Genomic DNA, 26,828 nt, shown 5'->3' with positions numbered 1-26,828 from the left:
AGCCCTTCCCATGCTCTGACCACCTCTGGAAGGCAAGTTGAGCAAAGTCCCTACGACGTCAAATTATGAAGTCACATTTCCAGAAATGACAGGTCACAGATGCTTCTCTTCCTGGTCGAGAGAGGAAAAGTCTAAGTTGCCTTCAGCCCTCTGAGCAAGCGACCCCCAGCCCCCAGAAGGCAAGAGAGCTGAGTTTGCGCCCAAGCCCAGCATAAGGGGTTTCATCTACCATCTCGGTCACTCCAGGTGCCCCAAGGTCTTCACCTGACCAGGTGTGTGCCCAATTTTGTCTTAAGCAGGCAGTTCAGTTGATGAGAGAGGGTTAGGCTCACGAAGGCTGAGGTCATGAGCTTGAATCCCTTTAATGGCAAACTTGTGCCCCATGCCCTCCCCTGGCTTTCTTTCAAAGAGCTACAGGTGGGTGTTAAGGATGATAGAAGAAAATTTGGACAAAACCATGCAGATGCACGTTTTTCACTGGGGCAAACAGGAGATGACCTTGCAGAGCCCTCTCAGGAGGCAGGACGCACTCGTGTGCTCCCAGTGCAGATGAGGGAAAGAAGCGGGGTGAGCCAGTGTGTGGGATCCTCCTGGGTTGTGAGCACGTGGTCGTGATTCCAGGAAACCCGTCACACCTGTGGAGGCTCTGGGAGCTGGTATAATACTTTGAATATGTTATCTCTCCACAAACAGCAAATAAAGGATAAGCCACTCCCATTCTAAAACTCGGAAAGACGAATGCATCTTTTAGGGCTTTTATTCCCAGCAAAATTGACATACTCAGGAGGCCTGGAAAACTAATTTACCCGTAAAAGTCACTTAGATAGTTACAGAAACAGAACTAAAATCTGAAATCCAGTTGTACTAAAGGAATCAAACTCAAAACATGTGATTTTCAGAGGATTTCTTTTGTTTAAGTTGTTTTGATGCAGAACAGTTGATACCTATGGAGAATCCGCTAGCAGGTAACTTCAGGATTACCAGACCCCTCAGAGGAGAGACTTTGGTTTAAAGCAAATCAACACATGTGAGCTTTTACATATCAGGCCAAAAGGAAGTTTATTTATGTATTTTTTTGCTCCGTGAGGAAAGTGTTGACCTGCTGCAGCCCCACAAGTGCACCTGAGGAATTTTCTCCCCCACTTTGCTGTGAGATGCACTTTGTTAGTTTTTGTTTGTTGTTGTGTTTGTCTTTATGTGTTTTTCTTTTTACTTTAAGGATTGTTGCTTTTCATTACAAGTTACCTGACAAGTGTATTCTGGTATTTTCCTATAAATTCACTCTTGAAAGCATCCAAATGTGGGAAAATAGTAGGCACCTGGCCGTGGGTCTGGGTCTCAGCCCCACCACTGGCTGGTTGTGTGAACTTGAGCAAGCCCTTGACTCTTTAGAACCCTGGTTTCCCGCCTGTAACAGGGAGTCGAAAGTACTTTTCTTGTAGCTGTTGAGAGGATTAAATGAAATGAGTAACTGAACACCATGCCAGGAACATACCAGTTCATTGTCTTAGCATGTCACAGGGTCATCCAGTCATTGGGACATCAGATCATCCTCGTTTTAAAGATGAGGACCCAGGACTCGGGAGACATCAGCCTGCCCGAGGCCATACAGGCAGATGGTGCTGGGCCAACAACACGACCCCAGTCTCTGGACCTCAGACCCGGGAGGTCTCCCTCCACGCCGCGCACGGACCCTCCCATCCCCAAGGCAGTTGGCGAGCATAGCAAGTGTGACGTGGGTGATGGTGAACTGGGCTGGGTCCTCTTTACACTTGGACTGTGACCTTCCACAGCGGGCATGGTCACCACTTACTCTGAATGAAAAACGGGCCGCACCTCATCTAGGTGGAAGCTCCCATATCTCCTCTGCCATCGCTGAGTCTACCATAGTAACAGGGAAGGGAGAAGCAGCCATCCTTCTCCGCATACCTGTTGGGTGGCACCTGCTTTCCTGTGAGGGTGAGACTCAGAAAGAGTGAGGAACCCATCGGAGTTGGCACAGAGACACACACCAGGCCCAGAATCAAACGAGGTCCCTAACGCAGGGCTCTTTGGGTTATGTCAGTGGCAAAAGCACAAAACAGACCACCGGGCCACCCCGGAAAACAAAAACACACAAGCACAGAAAACGTAGGCAGCCTGTTACAAAGCTGGGGGGAAGGGGCGCCCCGTCGCAGATCTGTCTGCTCAAAAGTGAGCTCAACTTCTCTCTTTGTGACAATGACAGTGAATGCAGAGGGGGGTGGGCGCATGGGAAGTCGGTCTGCAGGTTTGCAGAGCATCCCTGGAAACCCCGCGGGCGACGCACGAAGGCACCTCCACCAGCGGGGCTCCTCTCGTTCTGAAGAATAATTAATAAATATTTTCTTTTAGCATATAACCAACAGTTGAACCAAACAATTATGTAAACTGGAAATGACCCAAAACGCTCGCCTTGGCAGCGGCTCGGTGACACGCATCGTCGGGCACACGTGCATTGCTGTCACCCCCGCCTCTCTGGTGATCTGCACTTAATAGGAATATTTTAAACTATGTAGCTAAGCAACAGAGGTAATTGTTGCTTTCTAGAGCTTTTGTTAGCACTCTCACACAGCCCAAATATGCATAATTAGGTATAATGTCTATAAATCATTATTGTACACATGTGGGTAGTTAAGTGGAGTTGAGAGAATAGTTCAATGAATTGAGCATATTCACTGAAAATGCTTTTTATTTGTTTTCTGTAGTTCATAATATTCTAAAATTATCATAACCCTTTACACTTTCTCTTAACAGCCAACTGTGATATTGAGAAAAACTTCATTTGCATTTTAGACTATGTTTAATATATTATTTAAACCTGGAGTTCCTCTGATATGAATTCAGGAGAGGATACACCATCCGTTCAAATATTATGTGCTGGTTTCGCCAGCCTCTTTTCTAGGAAGTAAAATGTTAAATTTTTCAGTTTATGTTGAATAGATCCCAACAAAAGACTGCACTCTATAATCAGCGTCATTTAAAGGGGCTAGTGTTGTGACTGAATTCTTCCCTTCATCCAAAAATGCTTTTAGTTACTATGGCAATATTTACTTGATCCTGGCAGTCCAGTGTTGATTTAGGGAGATAATTACCAGAAAGGAAGATGATGGAGATGCATTTTTGAGTGTCCTTGTCAGACACAATGTTTATAAAAAATTAAACGAGACCCAAAAAAGGCACATTGTCTTCCGCACAGACACCCTCTCCCGCAGCCCTTACACAGGATGGCTGTGCTTTCCTTTCCTCCCAAGATGTTTATTAACGCAGAATGCACTTCACCTGGTGTCTTTAACCGTCTTTAAGGGGGCTTATTATTTTGTGTTCCCGTCTGCCACCCTGCCTTTAGAGACACAGAAATAGTCCTGCTTCTTCTTTTTGTTTTGTCTTAGTGACTGCCAGGGACCACTGCCTGGTTATCTGGTGCATTTCACAGCCTGGCGATCGCTGGGCGCCGAGCTCCCTGGACCCCGCCATGTGCGCGGCCAGGGCTGGGGCACTGGCGAATCTGCACCTCAGGTGGTGTGTTTGCACCGGGACAGGCTTGGGGAGGATGACTGTACATATAAATATATACACACACACAATCTGTCACCCCGACTGGGCCACTGCCAAGAGGGAAGGGGGTGACACGGACAGCTGCTCTGGGACAATGGACACCCCATGGACAGACTGGCGCTTGGGGGATGGGCGCTCTTCTCAGTCCCAGGCCTTCTTCACCATCAGGACTGAGAACAACTGGTTAACATTCAGCATCCTCCAACCGTCCCCACTCCTGACTCATCTCCTTTTTACACAAGTGCATGCAGGTACCAGGCCAGAAACTGAGCTACTATTCAAGATATTATTCCATCATGTTCATTCTCCCATTTACTTGTGTTTCCCTCAGCATGGCATTTGCGTGTGACAATTATGACAGTGATCAGGGAGTCTCGAGAACCTCAGGCTTCTTTTAGTTTTCATCTCGTGTAGATGTGTTGTGTATTTTAGCTAACATTCCGTAAAATCTGAAAGTATGTTTGGGACTCTATGGAGGCAGAGAAAATCAACCAAATAAGCTTTGAAAATATATTGCCACGCTAGCAGAGAAATTCGATGAATACTTCCTTTTTATAACGTATAGTAGGACATATGTTTAATTTTCTTCCGGTTGACTGAGATTTGCAAATATATGAGGTACAGTAACATGAATTTCACATTCAGGACTCTGTGATGGTTGAGTATTTATTTCAGTAACTAGACGAGCTTAGCTCTGACAGGCTGAAAATTAGAATTGCTTGTCTCTTTAAAGGCAATTCTCAGAATATTAAGGTCTGAGTTTTGTTTTGTTTTGTCAAGAGGGTATATATTTTTCTACCCAATGTTTATATAATTGATGGAGTCCACATATTCACATTTTGCATGTATTATGTATGTATATGTATATCTATTTACCTATCACTGTAATTTTCCTTAAAATATTTTGTTCTTATTTTTCCAAATATTGGCTTTCTTTTTTCCCTAGAAGAAATCATGATAAAACCCATGGAGGAGAAGCTTCATTCAACTGCACAAGAAAATTCCGATGGGAAGGAAGACAGATACGGCCGTTATCAAGAGCTCGTGGTCAAATCGCTAATGCGTTTGGGGAAATTTGAAAAAAATGCATCTGTTCAGACCATAAGTGAGAACTTAAATGACAGTGGCATCCAGTCTCTAAAAGCAGAGGGGGATGAAGTGGATGAGTGCTTTATGGTTCATTCCGATGATGGAAAAGACAAAATCAATGATTCCCAGCTGCGGTTCTGCTCCTCCGATGACAATGAAAGTAACTCTGAAAGTGCAGAGAATGGTTGGGACAGCGACTCCAACTTCTCAGAAGAAACCAAACCTCAGAGCGTCCCAAAGTATGTTCTAGTGGATGATAGGAAAGACCTATTGGAAGTTCCTGAAATAAAAACTGAAGGTGACAAGTTTATCTCTTGCGAAAGCACGTGTGATTCGGAAACAGAAAGGAGAGACCCACAGAACGCTCCCGGGGACCCGTCGGATGGCCAAGCCCAGCCCTCGTTCCCTGGGAGTAGGGAGGATGATCACAGTCACGGGTGTCCGGCCGCGGGGGTGGAGGAAGCCGCTGCCCTAGAGAAAGCCAAGGGGAACTTGAGTTTGCTGGAGCAGGCGATGGCCCTGCAGGCTGAGCGAGGCTGTGTTTTCCACAGCACCTACAAGGAGCTGGACAGGTTTCTGCTGGAGCATCTCTCGGGGGAGAGGAAGCAAAACAAAGTCATTGACGTGGGCGGAAGACAAGTCTTTACCAATAAACGTAAGACACCATTTTGCTTCTATTTTATTTAAAATTGCTTTAGAGGTGGGGGTGAAAATGAGTAAGATTTGATTGCTTCTCCCAGATAGCGTTTTGACAGCACAATTTAAAAACCTAATTTATATTTTAAAATTAACAAAATGTTTTTCCTACTCTCTAGGTTGTTCTCAGATTAAAGCTTGGTCGGTTTGTAGGGTTTTAACTCACACAAAAAAAGACCATTGCCTGTATTTCTTTTAATATGACTGCTTTAAAAAATATATTGTACTTGTTAAAAAGTACTACATTGGGTATGTTAGAAGTACATTTGTATTTACTGGATTTTAAATCATTTTATGAATCAAATCAATTCCAGAAATTTAATTTTTCTTTCCCACCCTCTTTCTGGGATCATCTGACTGCTTTTGAGCTTCAAAATAGTGTCAAGCTACTTGTAAGCCAGGCAGGATGCTCCGATCCTTCTTAGGACAAGACTGGATGCTAATGCCTTTATAAGCCTGTGCTTTTACAAGCTCTCTAAGTGAGGGTCCACAAACATCTGGACCGAACTTGAATGAGACAGTCAGTGTGCTCGGAGGAGACCTTAAAACTGATCCTCAGCCTTTGGGAAAACTGTGTTCCGTGTGCCCATAGAGATGCCCCCCACGACTGGGTCTTGCACCAGGTGGGCCTGCTGATGAGGCCTGCAGTTACGTGGAGTTTCCCAAGGGGTGGTCTTTGGCTTGTTAAGAAGAGTATTTCCAGGATCTCATCAGACTTACTGCTTCAGAACTTGCTTTTTTTAAATTTTTTAATTTAATTTTTATTTTATATTAGAGTAGATTGATTTACAATGTAGTGTTAGTTTCAGGCATACAGCAAAGTGGTTCAGTTATACATATACCTATATCCATTCTTTTCCAAATTCTTTTCCCATATAGGTTATTACAGAATATTGAGTAGAGTTCCCTGTGCTATACAGCAGGACCTTGTTGGTTATCTATTTCATATATGGTAGTGTGCACAGGTTAATCCCAAACTCCTAATTTATTCCTCCCCACCTTTCCCCTTTGGTAACTGTAAGTTTGTTTTTGAAGTCTGCAAGTCTGTTTCTCTTTTGTAAATAAGTTCATTTGTATCATTTTTTTAGATTCCACATATAAGGGATATCATATGATATTTGTCTTTCTCTGTCTGACTTACTTTACCTAGTATGATAATCTCCAGGTCCATCCATGTTGCTACAAATGGCATTATTTCATCCTTTTTATGGCTGAGTAATATTCCATTGTATCTATGTACCACATCTTCTTTATCCATTCCTCTGTCGATGGACATTTAAGTTACTTCCATGTCTTGGCTATTGTGAATAGTGCTGAAATGAACATTGGGGTGCATGTATCTTTTCGAATTATGGTTTTCTCCGGATACATGCCCAGGAGTGGGATTGCTGGATCATATGGTAGCCCTATTTTTCGTTTTTTTAGGAACTTCCATACTGTTCTCCATAGTGACTGCACCTGTTTACATTACCACCCACAGTGTAGGAGGGTTCCCTTTTCTCCACACCTTCTCCAGTGTTTATTGTTTGTAGATTTTTTGATGATGGCCACTCTGACTGGTGTGAGGTGATACCTCATTGTAGTTTTGATTTGCATTTCTCAAATAATTAGCAATGTTGAGCATCTTTTCATGTGCATAACTTGCTTGTTTTTAAAAGCAAGTTCCTGAGGTGATTCTTGGGCACCCTAAAATCGGAGAACCACAGAATTCGGGGAGGAATATCTTAGAGATAATCAAGGTCATGGACCTAAAGCGCTGACAAGAATAATGCGCTAGTGTGGTTAGATGTCCTGATTGCTGAGATTTATCCAGAAATCAATTGTATATTTTACGTCCATTTTAGTACTCACCTACAAGTAGTCTTGTCAAATACTGTCTTGCAGCTCGGAGTTGAGAAAAAAAGAATAAAATAATGTCAGTTAGTGAGGAGTAAGACAATAGTTCTGTGCAAACATACTGTAAGGGCTGGGATGGAGACAGAATACTACGGACTAGTATGTGGTCTGGGGCAGGAGGGTGTGTTAGCAGCTCTGAGCGCTCCACTCACACCCAACTGGTGGAACCTACCTGTGTGGTTGGGGGTTTTTTTGTTTCTTTTTAATGAACTACAAAATCAGAAAAAAAAAGATGAAATTTACTTCAAATTCCAAAACCCCGTCATTTCCAATATACTATATTTCATCCATTCTAAGATGCACAGTTTTCCCATCTTAGCATCTCTGTGAAATTAGAAACATGTGCCATTATTCAGTTTTCAATAGTTTTTCCTTCCTTACTAGCACACAAAATGATGTTTCATCTTGCAACTGATAGTATCTTCAGCCAATGAAATCCAGTCTTTGGAGACACTAATTATTTGTGCCATGGCTTAAAACACTTGACGATACTTTGGTCATTTTTATAGAACTTTTTAAATGTTTTTTTGTTTGCAAAAATTAACAAGGCAACAGAATGTGCACGGTGGAGACTTAGAGAATCGCTAATGGGACTGGATGAGTCCACAGTGTAGCCTGTGTGTAGGGCGAGGTCCTGCCGTGGGATGTAAAGTCCACGCAGGGAGCTCCAGACTAGACCAGGAAGAAACAGGCAAAGCAGTGAAGCTGGCTGCAGGGGCCTCCAGGCTTCGTCTAGAGGATGTCCAGCTTCACTGTCCTGCTCCCGTCCCTGGTGGGGGAGCGTAAGAGGAGCTTTTTTCTCTTGTGAGTGTTCCGTGCTCCTAAGTAAGCACTAATCCCCGTGCACCTTGGGCGTGTGGCTTTGCTTTCAGGGAGAGGACACTAGGATTTCAAAGTACCGTTTCACCCAAGCCTTCCGATGAGTCGGCAATTCTAACAATACCAAGTTTTGCTATCCTGTTGCCACCCAGCAATAGGGAGACCTTGGGTCCCTCTAGTCTAACCAGAGTCGCCGTATAATTTATCCTACAGCCTACAACACTTTCGGGGTGAAGAGGGGCCATGGGAACAACCCCACGAGTCCATCAGGTATGAATAGGACAGCCTCAGGCAAACCACGACGTCATGTCACCAGAGTATAAGGTCATTTTCATTAAGCAGCATCCAGCAAAGAAAATTAAAGAGGAAGAGCCAGGCCCGAGAGCTCCCCCAGAGCTGCAGCTCCAGCTCGTGTCAGGCACAGGCGCCAGAGAGCATCGTGGGGCATCTTTGCTCCCCGCAGAGGAGGGGCCGGCAGACACAGTGCAGGATGGCCAGTCAGCAGCCCACACCTGGTCAGGTGCCAGCCTGCCTTATCTCCCACACCCTCCCTGGCTTCCCACAGACGGTGTGGCCAAACCTCTCACTGTGGTTTAGAAATGCGCCCTCGCCTGGACCAGATCCAAGGGAGGAAGGCCATCAAAATTCACATCACCTCTCCTTCTTCCCGATTCTCTCCAAGTCGCTCTCACAGGGTGTCAGCACCCAGCCCCTACCGATTCCATGTTAATCAAACATCGGGGATTTTTTTTTCCTAATTGAATAGAAATTTATTTTTTCACACATCAAGTTCCCATATATCATAAGAAGTAGTTCTGGTCAAAATTCTATTCAACTGATCTGCATTTCTTGCTCTATTCTTTTTTTTTAATTAAGTTGTGTTGGAGTATGGCTGCTTTACAATGTTGTGTTAGTTTCTGCCGTACCGCAAAGTGAAACACTGGGGACTTCGACTAGCATTCTACACACATTAGGTGCCCAAACGGACTTGAAACTTGGCAGCCTTTTTGGACTAAGTAAGAAATACCCCCGCAAAATCATACAGCATGTCAAAATCCTTCGTATGCACCTTTGTCTCGTACAGCAAAGAGCGTACTCTCCACCTCGTGGCGTTAAATCCTGTCTCAGGAAACACACACGCCAGCTACTCGGGTCCTTCCCTTCCCGCCCAAGACGTGCATCCTCTCCCTGCTGACCCCGCCCTCCCTGGCTGCGCGCTAACGAGGAGGGTCCTTGGCCCCTCCCCCTAGGCTGGAACCTCGTCCCCAGATACTTGCCCTGCGTACCACCTGCGGTACCCACCTGCCCAGTCCGATGGCCGGGGTGGCGTGGCAACACGGGGGCACGTCCGCCCCCCGCAGAATTCCGCCCTGGGGGCGTCTGTCGCATCCGGCAGCGCTGCACTGCTCCCCGTGCCACGTTGGGAGCCGGAGCGCACGGGCCCTCGGCGTCCTCGCGGCCAGGACCCTGCCCTGTACCCGTCGCCGGCAGCTTTCTTGCGGCAGGATGGTGCAGACCATTTATTTTCCTTCTCAGCCTCGTGTGTTTGTGATGCCTGATACTTCGCGTTAGGAGAAGCCTGCAGCCTGCCGGCCTCCATCCCACGCTGGTCCTCCCTCCGAGGCCGCCTGGCCCGCTCCGGTCCTGGTTCCTCTAGATGCCCTGAATGTGGGGGGCAGGCTGGCCCCAATGCCTGACATTGTCCCTCCACGCACGAGTTAGGGGGGCGGTTTCGGCTCTAAGAATGCATTTCTGTTGTAAGCTTATCTACCCTCTCCATCACGACTATGAGAATATTCATGTTAGTCCTCATTTATTTTATGTATATATATAACCCTCTATCTAAGCCAGCAGTGTGTGTGCCAGAAAACTAAGACCCCGAGCTGTGTTCAGCCGCCCCCTCTAGGCAGCCAGGCAGCGTGGGTTGCAAGGTGTCCCTTTCCTCTGCCGTGGCCCCTGGTCCTCCGCCCCCAGCCCGTGCTCCTGGCAGCACCCGGCAGACCCCTCAAGGCGGTCCCCACCCTGTGTGCTGCCATCCTCTGAACGTCTTCTTGCCAGCCACTTCCGGCTGCCTCTGTCTTCCATTTCTGCTCTAGGAGTGAAACCAATAGCTTCTCCTCTGCAGCTACTGCGCGTTGATCCAGAGCTTCAAACCGCGGGGCTCTGGGCATCTTGGGCCCTCCTAGCACTGCCCACTGGCCGGGCGTGGCGCGAGATGTCACTCTTAGTGGAGCAGCCTCCCCACGTGTCTAGGAACAGCTGCTCAAACCCAGAACTCCGGGGCCACTGGACCTGCTGCCGGGACCCACTGGACCGCCCAGACGGGCCCTCCTCAGATACGGCGGCTTCTTCATCATGTAATTTTTGAATCTGGCTTTTTACAGATTCCTTCAATAGGAGATAGTTTGGGTTTAAATAAATGCTTTCCTTTTTCCTTTTCTTTTCTTTTTTTCTCCCCCTTTTCCAGAGCCTATTCATCCTCTGGTGTAGGGTTGACATTTCATAATGAGGCTCTAACTATGATCTGTGACATGACAACTTAAAACCGTCACTGTGTTTCAACACTCCCTTGCCCTGTGTCAGCCTCTGCTTAGGAATCCAAGAAAATTGAAAACATTCTTTCTGCTTCCGCGGGTCTTAGTTGAGGGTCTTATTCAAGGCGATGTGAGAAGAATGTTTATGATGAGAAGGAGGAACAGAGTGAGAATGTCGTCTGCAAGGCCACCTTGCTACAGGGGAGGGAAGAGGAGTAACCAGATGTGTCTCTCGATTTAATTCCTCTAGATTCACCGAGGCCTGAAAAGAGGGAGACCAAGTGCCCCATCCCCGGGTGCGACGGCACAGGGCACGTGACAGGGCTGTACCCTCACCACCGCAGCCTTTCAGGGTGCCCTCACAAAGTGCGGGTTCCCCTGGAGAGTGAGTACCGCCCGGCCCTGAAAGAAGGCCACCAAGTGACCCACTTCCTCCTCCAGTTTGGAGTCAGAAACGGAAATACCAAGTTTTCTCCCTCTGTGTCAAGACAGTTTCCATCTAGCTGGGTGTTTAAAACAGAGCGTATTAATAGAAAACGTGGGGTACGGTGAGGCCAGTAGATCAGGAGATACTGACATTGAAAACCTAATTTGCTACTCACAGTTCCCAAGAGGAGGGGGCACCTCAGGCCAGGCAGGGCCCCCGGGGGAAGCACCAGGACCCGCGGCGGGGAGGGATGAACTGTGAGCCAGGGCTTTTTTGAGCTTTCGTGGGAGGGAGCAGGGTGAACTGGCCTCAGGTTGGCCAGCTGGCGTTCCCAGTGGGCTCTGGGCCTCGGGCGCTGTCTGTGGTTGTCTGGGACCTGGCCCTGGGGGTTAGGGCAGGTGGAGAGTGTCCTGAAGTGTGAGAGTCAGAGAGAGGAGAAGGTCGGCTGTGGGCTCCAATTGGTTGGTTTGCATTTGAAAAGTGTTTATTCTCTGGAAGAATTAGGGAGCCCTGGGAGGGGCCGTCTCTCCAGGGTCAGCAAGACCCTGATGTCAAAGCATCAGAATACGCAGGAAATAAGGGGTCTGGTTAATGCACTGTGTCACCACGGTCCTCTCTCACCTGCATCCTAAGTGCATCCTCTAAACTCAGGACGTGCGTCACCACTGTCCCCCACCTCCCGTCTGCAGGCAGGGACACCTGGTGTCTGAGATGTCACCCAGGACGTCCTGCAGCTGCTGAGGGCCCCGAGTGAGAGCACACCTCGTTGGTCTCTCCACTCACAGCCCCACCGTGAGCGCAGAAACTGGAGGGAAAGGAGATGCCAGGGCTGCTCCTAAGTTTTGAAATACCTACACGTCCCATGCTCCACTTTTGAGCCTGCTTATTGCAACTCCTCTTGGGCCACACAACCCACAGTGACGGGAGTGTCTCAGTGTCACCCTTCTCAAAGGCACGGTCCTGCTCACACAGGTCACCTGAGTGTCCACTCAGCCGTGCGCTGTCACCAGCCACCCGTGGCAGTGGGGTGGGGATTGGGCAGCGGCCGACAAGGAGCCAAAGTAACAGCTCTTAGGAAACAAAGGAGACTATGTTCACACCGTGGGGGAAAGACAGAGGGAACTGCTTGGCAAATAATGCCCCCCCGTCCACTCCCCCAAGGAAAAGCACATCAATATGAAAGGAAGAATTTGAGCTTCTCAGTTTCAGTTAAATATCAGCAGAGAGCTGCTCATTTAAGTCTAGTCTTAAGCATACGTGAAGTTTAGAGAAACTGATTTAAACAGGCTTTGCTGAATTTAATGTTTGAAGTTCTCGAGGACTCATTTACTTCAGCCCGAAGATCTATAGAGAGGGAGCATGGTGGATGATGTAACTGAATTCCTTTGAATGCAAAGTTGAGACAGTTTGTTGGTGTGTGATGTATTGATGATAAATTGTTCTTCTCTTTTATGTGCTATTTTGTGCTTAGTTCTTGCCATGCATGAAAATGTGCTCAAGTGCCCCACCCCGGGATGCACAGGACGAGGGCATGTGAACAGCAACCGCAACACGCACAGGAGGTAATTGGGATGAGACTCGAGAGAAACTTTCCACTAAGGAAACAAGGAACTTGCCGTGTGTTATCAAAATTGCTGGATCAGCATCAAATATGTTAGCACTTGACATAGGTGACAAATATTCTCAATGCGTGCAGAGTGAAAAATAAAAAATACCTCATTATTTACTCCCCTATAAATTTTCATTGAGCAGCCAAGTATGCCAACAAAAAATGTCATATTTGAAGACAGGGGGTAGATACTTAGATAGCGATACACAGAGAGCCTGGTCTCTGCTCTGAACCTCCCCCGCCCCAGAGCTGTTTGACCTTGGAAAGAGTGGCTTAGGGGTTATCTTGAATCCCATCGAATACACATTAAAAGGGTACCCAAGAGCTTCGGATTACTGAAGGTAAACATTTCATTTCATTGAGATTTATTTCAATGAGATCACAACTAACTTAAAACCACATATGTGCATTTATATACAAATATATTGCATATATATAAATATTTTTGGTGAAAATGCTTATCGTTTATGTGTTTCATGTATAGATTGTGTGGTCATGAGATACTAGTTGACTCATAAGCATATTGCCAGAAAACTTACATTCTGTGCTCTCCATTTAAACTGAGATATAAAATTAAGTCCCTAACATTTTGCAAAAGACCCTAAGCTATCATAGAATTATCGTGCTAACATCTATAGTTGGACAATTGCAGTTGGATGAGCACACTCTACTTAAAATATCATGAAGTTTCAATAACTTAGTTATTCCTCCCTTACATAAAAGTTTGATTTTAAAAATGACTTTGTTTTTTATCACCTCTGAGATGAGGTTTGGGGACAAACGTTGACACAGTAGTTTGCAAAATCCTTTGGGATCTTTTAGGATGAGAATGGTGCTAAGTGAACTATTAATACAACTTACCATTTGGTGCTTGCCAAGGATGCTGTGAGGTAGGTGCCAGAGCAAATTACATTATCTTTTTAACTCAGATCCGCCTACTTTTTTTTTAAACAGTCTTTCTGGTTGTCCAATTGCTGCAGCTGAAAAATTGGCAATGTCCCAGGACAAAAGTCAGCTTGATCCTGCCAAAACCGGGCAATGTCCTGAGCAGGGTCACAGGTATGATGCTCCCCTGGGGTTCCCATTACTCCCTGCATGCCGAGCGCCTACACAGAGGGTCCCTCTCCTCCCAGGTGCCAGCTCACCGTGGGCCACCTTCGTTCCAACGCACAGCCACCAGTGTCCACTTGAGAGGCTGGGCCAGCTAATCATGCTGTCACTGAAATGAACTGCTAGACCCTCCAGAAGTTTAACTTGAAATTAATCTGTGCACAGAGGTCACATAATATGGATGAATCTAAAAACTGTAAAGTCTACGATAATATAAATTAATCAAATTCTGTGTCGCTAATAAGCACAAGCCCTCCCACTAGTCAGGTAGGGGTCCCGTTATGGTTGACGTAACCTTTCCACCTCATAATCCCTCATCACTCAAAATATGTGATGCTATATGGTCGTCCCACTGTTCCAGATATGCGCACAGTTTCTTTGAAACAAAAATTCATTCCAAATTGGTAACTATGGATAAAATACCTCCTGTTGGTCCTAGGTCCTTCACAGTCTCTAGTAGCTTGGAGGGCCTTACTTACACCTAAATAATAAACTATGGATGAGGACACAGTATGAGGTGATACACTTATTAATACAAAAATCATATGCATAAGAAAAGTGATTTGGGGATTACAGCAGATGACCAGATCTTCATTGTTGTTACCGAGACACTGGAATGAAAAACAGTTTTTAGGAACATTTTCAAGATATGGTGTCCCTTAATATTGGCTTCTGTAGGTTTGATTAAAAGACTCAAATTGTCATGACTTTGCCGAGAGTCAAAATCACATGAGTGAGGGACATAAATCAAGCAAAGATCATGAATTACTGAATAACGGGTTAAAAATCTTATAACAAGATTCTTCGTTAGTATTACAGTACTGTATTCTCTAGTTTCTCCCTAAGTAGGTTAGTTACCAAACATAGAAATAGCATTAAGTTTCATTTTGCTCATTTCTTAGAAGTATTATTTTAGACTAGAACACTTGCAATATTAGGGGTATAAACCAAGTTATATATACAATAACAAATTCAACTAATCCCTCAAATATTTTGATGTAGCAGCTAAAAAGTTTTTTATCTAATCCAAGAAACATCATCAAAACTTTGACATTCTGATGAGTAAGGTATGTTTTGGTGAAAAACAAAAGAAAAATATGTATTTTTGATATTGCTAAATTCTGAAAATATATTTATTTGTGTTCTTTTAGCATTAGACCACAGCACGACAGCATTTGTGTTTTCCTTGGCCGGCATTGGTGCCGTACAAATATGATACCCTTGTTTAACCCACACAGAAATTCTAAAGGAATGTTTACGTCACATTTAGCTTGGATTAAGATAATTCTATTGAAAACTGTGATAGCTGTTATAATACAGTAATTTTTATTCATATTGAAACAATGGCAATTTAATAGCTAAAATTTTGAAATACTATTTAAAATATGACTTAAAGCAGCAAAAACATTCAGTCTGAAGGTGGGGGAAAAGATGAGAAGCCTAAGAAGCAATTCACAGTTCAGGAATCCAGTTTCTGGTGCCGACACGGCCCCTGTTAGGCGTCAGGGCCCTGCCAGCTGTGCTGAACAGAATATAATGACATTTCCTCGCTAGTTCCAATCGTGACTTTTCACTGCTACTCTGATGAACAGTCCTGAGCAGCAGGAAGTGCACACCTGATCAGTGCCCTAACGATAGTTCCGTGGCACTTTTCTCTAAGTAGCTCAGAGTGCTAGCAGACGTCAAATACCTGCTCCTTAAGCATCCCCATGACTGAATGGAGGCTGGCACTTTCTCTCTTACTGATGGGAGACTCGGACACACAATGTGCAGCCTCCCCGAGGCCACCCGGGGCCCGAAGTGCCCCCTTCCCCCTCACTCCACCCCATCCCGTGTGAGCACGGCTCTTTTCCCTGGTGCGTGGCTCAGTGGGAAGCTCCAGGTGGGACACACCTGACCCGCTTTAACTTCCAATGCTGGGATGCTCACCAGTAGTGTCGGCTTATCTCTTTAGAGCTCTGCCCCTGTCTCCTCAGGACAAGCTTGGTGAAGCAAATCGAATTCAATTTCCGATCACAAGCCATCATCTCTCCCAGAGCTACGGTGTCCAAAGAGCAAGAGAAATTTGGAAAAGTACCTTTCGATTATGCCAGTTTCGATGCCCAGGTGTTTGGTAAACATCCCCTCGTACAAACAGGTCAAGGCCGAAAAACACCACCATTTCCTGAATGTAAGCTTCAAATTCTAATACTTATTCCAAACAACAAATGCATCTTGTGTATGTGCATGTTGGGTGGGGGGCATGTATTTGAATATTTAATATACTATTTACTGCTGGGAGGAGAGGAAATACATTGTACAGGGAAATAAGGCCAACAGTAATAAGTTAATCAGTACTACGGATCTTGCATGAAGTTACACTGAGTGTGGTAAATAGTGGATTAATTATTCTACAAATATGGTGCCATTTTTGAATCTAAATACGGTAATTCTAAAACATATAATAGGTTAAAATATGGAAATAGTACTTACATCAGCAAAAGTGTTCAAACTGAAGGTGGGAGAAAAAGTGAAAAGTCTAAGAAGAAACTCACAATTCAGAAATCAAGGTTTTACTAGGAAAAAAAAGAAAACACGTGTGGCTTTGGAGATGTTCATCCACAAATTTAAGAATTAGTGCAGAAACATTTAAAATGTGTCAATTCTCTAATGCTAACACAAAGACACTGTAACACATAAAACTTGGTGTTTTTACTAACAGTTTCTTCAAGTTGTTTAGAGTCCTTGAATATTCTAATGAAGAAGTTAGAAAGTAAATGTTGGGAATAAACCCAGGAATGATTTCTGCCAAGCAAAATAATCCCCCAGTTGGAGTCGTCCATAGACCGTGAATTTTTTACAACGTTGTGCAAATCCCTGGAATCCCTTTGATCTCACACGTACTCAACCCAGAAGTAGTGCTCTTAGGAGCACAGGATGCTTCTCTCTTCTGTGTCGTAGTCACCTTCCGTAAAGAACGTGAATGTCCTATAAAATCTAACAGTGTATAAACAGGCTTGAAAGGAGTTTGTCCACCAACAAGCAGTACATTAAACTCCAGAAGATAGTTTACCTGTTCTTACTAAAAACAGGGTACAGCTAACATAAGTAACCACTGACAGCCTGTTAGCTTCAGGAAAGAAAGTTATATACACAAATATACACACACAATGTTTTGTATCTATCTGTATAAATATAGATATAGTTCTAGGATATATACACAAAACATACACACATACATATATGTTGAATTCAGGTGAATTAATTAATGAGTGTTCTATATGCTCAAGTAATATGGATTTTGGTTTAAAAATGTAGCACATTCAGTGACATTTTCATATTTTTATAACTACATGAATAACATTTGGTAATGGTTTCAATTATTTCGTGAAAAATAATGATCAAATATTTAAAGTAAACACTACTTATGGTGAAACAGCTATAACTGCCTTTATATTAGCCCACATTAAATGCTGCCTGTGTTTCCTGGTCCCTGAGTGATGTTTACAAATACCCAGAGTGGGGAGGAACACATTAATTCTCTCAGTAACACCTTGGTACACACAACAGAACATAAAGCAGTGCTCATTCTCGGTAGCACTGAGAATGCTACCTTTCCGCTGCAGTGCCTTTCCGTTCCCCTGGAAGCTCTGTGCATCTCTCACTCACTGCCCCGTACCGAGCATGAGGATGCCAGCTCAGGAAAGCCTCCGCCACCAACTCCATCCCCCTGAGTTGGAGGAAGAAAAACTCATGCTGTTTTAAGCACGAAACAAACCGGCACATCCAATAGCAAAACAATGCAATTCCATGGCTGAGTAAAAACTGTTATTATGAAAACAAATACGAAAAGTCCGTTTTTCTCCCCTGGGATTACTGGGCCGCACGCATACGCCGTTTGTGGATGTACCGGCCTTAAGCCTGTCTAGTCCCTGATGGGTTTTGCAGCTACCCACGCTGCCAGTGCACCTGCCCGCTGACATGAGTTCTGGAGTTTTTGTCATAAGACGTGGAAATGCAAAAAAATATTAAGAGAATAGGCATTCTTTCCCCACAATCACATCATTTGATCTGTGAACTTCTGTGAAAACCGTTCTGAATAACCTTCATTTAACGTACCCAGGGAGAATGGAGCATGTTTTAATTTATTCTTCACGTATTTGCATGCAAGGAAGTTCTGTCTTTAAAACAAATCTATCTAATGACTAAATCCACATACGTGCAATTGCTAATCAAATCTCTCTTCAACAGCGAAGCACTTTTCCAATCCAGGGAAATTTCCTAACCGGCTGCTGAGTGCGGGCGCTCACACACCGAGCCCTGGCCGTGCCAGCTCTCACAGCCACGGTCAGCGCGGCGAAGACACCCACGTAGCGGCAGCTGCTGCCATCCTGAACCTCTCCACCCGCTGCAGGGAAGCTGCAGACATCCTCTCCAACAAACCGCAGAGTCTGCCTGCCAAGGTAGGCCGGCCAAGAGCCCGGAGGGGGGCAGCGACTCACAGCGAGAATCCACTGCCTGCGTGAACCCGGCCACACTCGCCCCCGCCCCTGCAGCACGGCCCCCCTTGTCTCGGGAAGAGAACTTGGGCAGGGATGAGTGTGGTGGGAGGAAGGACCTTGGAGGGAGACAGCGGCGCTTTTGCAGGTTGTGAACCAGAGCTGGGGCCGGGGTGCGGTATGAAGCCGGTTGGGGGCAGCTCCATAGATTCCAAACCTCTTTTTGTGTTGGGGACTCTGGCACACGAGGAAAGAGATTGCCACTAGAATCACACGGAACAACGGGAGCTTTTCACTGCCTTCGAATCAGAGATGGTAGGACGTGTTCCCTTACACAGCCCCTGTAAAACACCGGCAAAATTCACGAAATTTCACTATTGTACGTGTGACTGTCGCATAGCGTACGGTGGTCTGAGTTGCTGTAATTTTCACGAAGGACACATCCTAAAACCTGGATCCGTTAAATCGACAAGACAGGGCCCCGGGGGCGTCTTGAGAACTCAGGGCCCAAATTCAAATCCAAACTCAAATTCTGTGAAGTTTCTGGAGACCCCAGCTTTCTGGAGCTCGCGAAATTAATCACATTTCTCTAATAGCCTCTCCTCGCCGACTAACGCAGAGAAGTAGACATCTGTGTTTATGATGCCTTGAGGAAAACAAAAAGCAGAGATCCTTCATGTCTTGCCTTTTGAGGAGGGGGTTGTGATGCTCCAAAGTAACAAGGACCCTCAGAGGGACCGTGAGCTTCCTGCAGTCAGCAGGGGCCTGTAACTCCTGTCCACGCTAAGGGCTGTTAAAAGAAGTTATTTTCCTAACTAGACAGCTGAAGCCAGCTGGAGGGGGGTGCCCAGGCTCATTTGGAGAAGAGATGTTAGCCTTGCTTTCAGTGGAAGATCGCCCAGGTTAGACTCGAACCCAAAACTCGGCAAGCACAGGCTCTAGCTCTCTTTTCCCTTCGAGCTCAGCCCGTCCCCGGCGTGGTCAGCTGCCACCTGTGCCGTGTGCCAGGCCTTCAGGAGAGCAGGGCTCACAGTGCATCGAGCCTTTGACAGAAGAATCAGAATTAGCTTCTGGACAAATCTCAGCCAAGTAAACCCCAGGAAGAGTTGGTGGCCAAAAACCACTCAAAAACAATTTTTAAACAAATGAGCTTCTTAAACAAAGAGAAACACACTGCCTCAAAAATATAAAGAAAATGCCAAGCTCTCCAAAATCACAGGCAGAAATTATGTACATAAATGAATGATGTAGGGTCCTTTAAAATGTAACTTTGGTTATTTTTAACTTCATTTTTAAAAGCCTGAATACATTTCTTCTTTTTAAAGGGATATTCTAATATACAGCTTGTTGGAGAAATACTAAACGATCTTCCTTCTTGGTGCTTTATTCTTTGTCTAGGCTGCCCTACAAGAATAAAAGTGCCGATATTATAATGGTTAAAGCTGCTTAAATTACTTGAGTAAATGGTTGTAGAGTGAAGGCTTTCCATCTGCACAGGTAGATACTTCTTGTTCCTCAGAATTCTGCCTTTAACCTTTATATTCTCCATGTTCTATTGATGGCTGGAGCCAAACAATGAACCAAACAAGGATGAGTAAAATTTGAAAGTATCTTCCCTTCTCGATATATGTTCTTCTCTTCTTAAAACACATTTCTGGTCAGAAAAGTGACTGTTAAATCGGCACATTTTGAAAATTCAAACAGCAGACTCGCTGTGTGTATTTGATGCTTCTGCTGGGAGCGCTCTGTGTGCCGGGGTTGCTCTGTGGAGCTGATACGCCTGTCCCGGGCGACAGGAACCCCCTGCACGTCTCAGCCTCCAAACTGCCAACCAAGCCCTAACTGCAAAGCCAAACCACTGATGATAAGGGTGGAAGAGACAGTGCACCAGTCGGCTTTTAGGAAGAGTTTGTGATGCTGGCAGTTTTAAGAACCTTTTTCCCACGAAAATTGTCTTGTTTGACATCGTGGTTGTTAAAATAGGATCACTGTGGCACCCTAAACTGTCACCTGGTACAGAATCCTTCTTCCAGGCCTGCATTTGCACACAACTGTAACAGTTTGCAGAACTCTATCCTGGTTGGATCCTATTTTCTGAATATAAAAGAGAACCTCATAAATTCCTGAAACCACAAAAGGTAATTATTGTAACAAAAAAAAAAATGAGAAAAAGCCAAAGTAATTAACCCTGAAAAATGGGCTCTGATCAAACAGTGCCCAGTGACAGCCATTTCTTTTTTTTTTTTTTTTAATAGATCTTTACTGGAGTATAATTGCTTCACAATACCATGTTAGTTTCTGTTGCACAACAAAGTGAATCGGCCATATGCATACACATGTCCACATATCCCCTCCCTCTTGAGCCTCCCTCCCATCCTCCCTATCCCACCCCTCTAGGTCATCGCAAAGCACTGAGCTGACCTCCCTGTGCTTTGCTGCTGCTTCCCACCAGCTATCTATTTTACATTCGGTAGTGTGTATATGGCGATGCTACTCTCACTTCGTCCCAGCTTCCCCCTCCCACCCCAAGTCCTCAAGTCCATTCTCTATGTCTACCTCTTTATTCCTGCCCTGCAGCTAAGTTCATCAGAACCTTTTTTTTTTTTTTTAGATTCCATATATACATGTTAGCATACGGTATTTGCTTTTCTCTTTCTGACTTACTTCACTCTGTATGACAGACTCTAGGTCCATCCACCTCACTACAAATAACTCAATTTCATTTCTTTTTATGACTGAGTAATATTCCATTTTATATATGTGCCACATCTTCTTTATCCATTCATCTGTCGATGGACATTTAGGTTGGTTCCATGTCCTGGCTATTGTAAATAGTGCTGCAATAAACATTGTGGTACATGTCTCTTTGTGAATTATGGTTTTCTCAGGGTATATGCCCAGTAGTGGGATTGCTGGGTCATATGGTAGTTCTATTTTTAGTTCTTTAAGGAACCTCCATACTGTTTTCCATAGTGGTTGTATCAATTTACATTCCCACCAATGGTGCAGGAGCGTTCCCTTTTCACCACACCCTTTCCAGCATATATTGTTTCTAGCTTTTTTGATAATGGCCATTCTGACTGACGTGAGATGATACCTCATAGTGGTTTTGATTTGCATTTCTCTAATAATTAGTGATGTTGAGCATCTTTTCATGTGCCTCTTGGCCATCTGTATGTCTTCCTTGGTGAAATGTCTATTTAGATCTTCCACCCGTTTTTTAACTGCATTGTTTGTTTTTTTGATATTGAGCTCCATGAGCAGTTTGTATATTTTGGAGATGAATCCTTTGTCTGTTGTTTCATTTGCAAATATTTTCTCCCATTCTGAGGATTGTGTTTTTGTCTTGTTTATGGTTTCCTTTGCTGTGCAAAAGCTTTTAAGTTTAATTAAGTCCCATTTGTTTATTTTTGGTTTTATTTCTGTTACTCTAGGAGGTGGGTCAAAAAAGATCTTGCTGTGGTTTATGTCAAAGAGTGTTTTTCCTATGTTTTCCTCTAAAAGTTTTATAAGTGTCTGGCTTTACATTTGAGTCTTTCATCCATTTTGAGTTTATTTTTGTGTATGGTATTAGGAAGTGTTCTAATTTCATTCTTTTACATGTAGCTGTCCAGTTTTCCCAGCACCACTTATTAAAGAGGCTGTCTTCTCTCCATTGTATATTCTTGCCTCCTTTATCAGAAATAAGTTGACCATATGTGCATGGGTTTGTCTCTGGGCTTTCTGTCTTGTTCTGTTGATCTATATTTCTGTTTTTGTGCCAGCACCATACTGTCTTGATTACTGTAGCTTTGTGGTATAGTTTGGAGTTGGGGAGCCTGATTCCTCCAACTCCATTTTTCTTTCTCAAGATTTCTTTGGCTATTTTGGGTCTTCTGTGTTTCTGTACGAATTGTAAGATCTTTTGTTCTAATTCTGTGAAGAATGCCATTGGTAGTTTGATAGGGATTGCATTGAATCTGTAGATTGCTTTGAGTAGTATAGTCATTTTCACAATATTGATTCTTCCAATCCAAGAACATGGTATATTTCTCCATTTGTTTATGTCATCTTTGATCTCTTTCATCAGTGTTTTGTGGTTTTCTGAGTACAAGTCTTTCACCTCCTTAGGCAGGTTTATTCCTAGGTATATTATTCTCTTTGTTGCAGTGGTAAATGGGAGTGTTTCCTTAATTTCTCTTTCTGATTTTTTGTTGTTGGTGTATAGGAATGCCAGAGATTTCTGTGCATTAATTTTGTACCCTGCAACCTTACCAAATTCATTGATTAGTTCTAGTAGTTTTCAGGTGACATCTTTAGGATTTTCTGTGTATAGTATCATGTCATCAGCAAACAGTGACAGTTTTACTTCTTTTCCAATTTGTATTCCTTTTATTTCTTTTTCTTCACTGATTGCTGTGGCTAGGACTTCCAAAACTATGTTGAATAAGAGTGGTGAGAGTGGACATCCTTGTCTTGTTCCTGACCCTAGTGGAAATACTTTCAGTTTTTCACCATTGAGTATGATGCTTGCTGTGAGTTTGTCATATATGGCCTTTATTATGTTGAGGTAGGTTCCCTCTATGCCCATTTTCTGGAGAGTTTTTGTCATAAATTGGTGTTGAATTTTGTCAGAAGCTTTTTCTGCATCTATTGAGATGATCATATGGTTTTTATTCCTTAATGTGTTAATGTGGTGTATCACATTGAATGATTTGCATATATTGAAGAATCTTTGCATCCCTGGGATAAATCCCACTTGATCATGGTGTATGATCCTTTTAATGTTCTGTAGGATTCTGTTTGCTAGTATTTTGTTCAGGATTTTTTTTTTTTTTTTTTTTTTTTTTTTTTTTTTTTTGCGGTATGCGGGCCTCTCACTGTTGTGGCCTCTCCCGTTGCGGAGCATAGGCTCAGGATGCGCAGGCTCAGCGGCCATGGCTCACAGGCCCAGCCGCTCCACGGCATATGGGATCCTCCCGGACCGGGGCACGAACCCGTATCCCCTGCATTGGCAGGCGGACTCTCAACCACTGCGCCACCAGGGAGGCCCATTGTTCAGGATTTTTGCATCTCTGTTCATCAGTGATATTGGTCTATAATTTTCTTTTTTTGTGATATCTTTTTCTGGTTTTGGTATCAGGGTGATGGTGGCTTCGTAGAATGAATTTGGGAGTGTTTCTCCCTCTGCAATCTTTTGCAAGAGTTTGGGAAGGATCGGTGTTAGCTCTTCTCTAAATGTTTGATAGAATTAGCCTGTGAAGCCATGTGACAGCCATTTCTATTGTCTGTGTAGCCCTCTGCTCTGTGCCCTTTGCTTAATGTAGGATTAAGTGTAAACAATCTTTCCCTCCACATTGAATACTAGCCTGATTCTCTCTCCACCAGGATTTGGTGTTGCTTCCATGGCAGGCTGTTAGTACGTTTGTTTTTTCTAGCCAAAATCCATAGATGTCTTGAGTTCCTAGCTTAGAAAGAAGGATACACAGCTTTTCCCTACTCTTGACTTCTATAGCAGAGCATAGAAGCATTTTTGATGTACCAGAGATATTCTGGCAGATGGACTCAGCTGTCCCACCTGAAAGGTCTGTAGGTGCTGGACTGCCCAAGTCACAGATTAGAGTCCCTCAGAGACCCTGCCTTCAAGGAGCTTATGGTAAGAGAAGGACAAAAGAAGTGGTCATTTCAGGTGGAGAACTGGGTCTTCAGAGCTGATGTTCCTGAGCTTCAGGGGAGGCATGGGTGGCTTGTAGGGAATTTGATCAGAATTTGGACATGGGATTTATTTTCCTTCTGCCTCCATGTCCTTCCCTTTACCCGATGAGCTTCTCTGAAGTTGCTTAAAGAGCCCAAGAGGAGAACAAATTACAGGTCATGTGCAGGAGCATGACCTTGTCAAAATCAAGCCAGAGGACATTAATCTTGATATTGCCTTCATTGACTGGTCAGAGCTAATACAGATTGGTTTTCATGCTGTGTGCAGACTCACAGCTGACTCCAGGTTTATTGGGAGACCTGAATCCGTGATTTTCAAAATCCCGACTCTTTTGGAAGATAAGGGGGTGAAGGCAGACTTCAAAGATGCAAGAGAACATCTTCTAAAGACAGTGAAGGACGGTAGGCATGTTCCAAAGTGTTCTCCTCCTTCCAGAATTTCTCAGCCTGAGCATCTGCCCACCCAACGCTAAAACGCCTCCTTCACGGCTCCTCCCCAGCACTGAGCTGAGATGCCAGGGCTAACACTGCCCATTGCTGCTCAAGATTGAGTCCACCACATCCTGAATTAGATCTTAGAAGGAATTGTTTATTTGTTAAAATCCAGTCCAGCACGTACCCAGCAGGTCTATGCCACCTAAATCACTTGTGCATGTTTTAAGTATCTCTTTGAGGAATCGAGTCAGGAGGAAAAGTTAGTAATAGCGATCCTTAATGGAGATTGTCATGGTTACGGGTACTTTTGTCTGAAAGATGAACCCCATCTTAATGCTAGCACCGTCCTTGGCGCTGAGATTTGTGTAATGTCCTTTACTTCCATTTGGAATTAATGTGAGTTTGCAAAACTCACATGCACCACAGCTTCAATCAGTCCCCCTTTAGTCTGGAGACGGGTGCTCCCGAGATGAGGGCAGGGCTGAGTAGAAGCGGGCGGCAGGAGAAGCGAGCGGCGGGGGTTTGCCACGTTCCCTAAGACCCGAGCTCCATCCTCCTCCTTCCCCATCTTTCTCCTCCTCTTCCTCCCCTCAGCAGAGGTAGGAATAGGCACACAGTCTATCTTTATCCCGATCGCTGCCTCTTGCCAAGCGCTCTGTTGTTTGTTTTGGTGTTTTCCCCACCTGTTTAGACAAAGTGGCATATGCACAGTGTGCCTTGAAAGAAAACAAAAAATTGACACTTGCTTGAAATGTTTAAAGTTCAAAGTCTGTTTTGTGCTTGAACAAGGCCTAGACACAGCAGGATATCACATCGCCATTCCTGCTGCCTGCTCTCAGAAATAGCCTGGCGGCTCTGTGGGCGGTTAGAATCCAAAAGCAGCCTTTTGCAGTAACTTTAACATGAAGTCAGAGGATGCTATAGAATGTGAGTGAAATGTCCTGAGGGAACTAGTTGGGATCTCAAGGAACCAGCTGGCATGTATGGGGAAACTACCTCTTTTTCTCAGTGTAGAACAGCATAGGGAGGTCTCTTCGGGTCCAAAAACCTAATCAAATAATTCTTATTATCAGTTGTTTATTGAACACCTACTATGTGCCAGGCACTGTAAATAAGAACTCTGCCCATAATAATCCTTTTTAATCCTTCTAGAAACTCTGTAAAGCAGATACGATTATCCCATTTTGCAGGTGAAGAAAAGTAGTGTGGAGATACTAAATAACTGCTTCTGAGTGGCACAGCTGTAGCCATTGGAGCAAAACTTTGAATCCACATGCGTCTAACTTTTGACCTTCCTGAAGAGTTTATCATTCCCTGGTGTACAGACTGCTGGCCCACCAAGGGTTTTCACCATGATTGCAAGTGCCAGACAAAGACTTGGGGGAAATGGTTACAAATTTAACTTTAATTTTATACCTTATATCAGCCACTTGATTCTCTGAATACCATCACTGGATTTATATTGAGTACATTTCACAAGTCTATACTCTTAATAGTTTTAATATTCGATTGCTGTTTAGTAAGAATAAGATGTTTTCAGTTCATTGATTTATTTTACTTTATTTTATTTATTTATTTTATATTTTTGTGGCATGCGGGATCTTAGTTCCCGGACCAGGGATCGAACCCACACCCCTGAAGTGGAAGCGCAGAGTCTTAATCACTGGACCGCCACGGAAGTCTTGCATTTGTTTATTGTTAATACCCTGCCTACTTTTTTTTTTTTTTTTTGAGGATAGGCAAGATGATTTTTTTAATATTAATTTAATTTTTATTTTATATTAGGGTATAGTTGATTTACAATGTTGTGTTAGTTTACAGTGTACAGCAAAGTGATTCAGTTGTACATACGCATATATCCATTCTTTTTCAGATTCTTTTCCCATATAGGTTATTACAGATTATTGAGTAGAGTGCCCTGTGCTATAAATAGCACAGGATAAATTAGGAGTTTGGGATTAACGTATACACACTACTATATATAAAACAGATAATCAACAAGGACCTTCTGTATAGCACAGAGAACTCTACTCAATACCCTGCTTGCTTTGAAAACATTTCAGAAGACTTTCAGTACCAAAAAGATACTCCCCCAAACAAACTCCTTGAAGCACGAACAGAAGAGCAGAAGTGGCAAGTTGGAAGCAGAAACCAGGCTGTGGGGCACCTGTCTTTGCATGTCCTCTTAGCCCAGTCACAAAGGCAAGGTGGTGGTAACCTCTCTCGTATTAACAGAAAACCTGCCATATAACTATCTTATATCTATCTATCTGCCAAACGCTATCTTATCCTATCAATGTCTTGAAAGTTAATGCTTTTCATAATCAGAACATTTAAGCTAAAATTACAATTTTGCTTTTTTTCACTTCATCACCATCTTTGAATGTAAGATCATTTTTAATTGTTGAAACAACGTAATATCATCATTTGCCCGGAAAATATTGGAGGAAAACAGCCATCGGCCT

General features: G+C 44.1%; 1 protein-coding gene across 3 annotated transcripts in view; it reads left to right on the top strand.

The window, feature by feature from the left end:
* ST18 (ST18 C2H2C-type zinc finger transcription factor) overlaps positions 1-26,828 on the top strand; it is a gene marked incomplete at both ends in the record, with an annotated part of 122,461 nt that overhangs the window by 60,553 nt on the left and 35,080 nt on the right. For 2 of the 3 annotated variants that reach the window (XM_079722182.1, XM_079722183.1), the window contains 6 exons: positions 4,523-5,320; positions 10,861-10,995; positions 12,509-12,599; positions 13,601-13,705; positions 15,733-15,926; positions 17,987-18,198. In XM_079722182.1, coding sequence (XP_079578308.1) covers positions 4,523-5,320; positions 10,861-10,995; positions 12,509-12,599; positions 13,601-13,705; positions 15,733-15,926; positions 17,987-18,198 — 1,535 coding nt within the window. The remainder of the gene's footprint in view (positions 1-4,522; positions 5,321-10,860; positions 10,996-12,508; positions 12,600-13,600; positions 13,706-15,732; positions 15,927-17,986; positions 18,199-26,828) is intronic. The other variant, XM_079722184.1, reaches the window with a different exon arrangement.

Source organism: Hyperoodon ampullatus (genome assembly GCF_949752795.1).
Source record: "Hyperoodon ampullatus genome assembly, chromosome: 17".
NCBI classification, from domain to species: Eukaryota; Metazoa; Chordata; class Mammalia; order Artiodactyla; family Ziphiidae; genus Hyperoodon; species Hyperoodon ampullatus.
The sequence above is the reverse complement of the archived record's forward strand: the minus strand, read 5'-3'. Positions and strand labels throughout refer to the sequence as shown.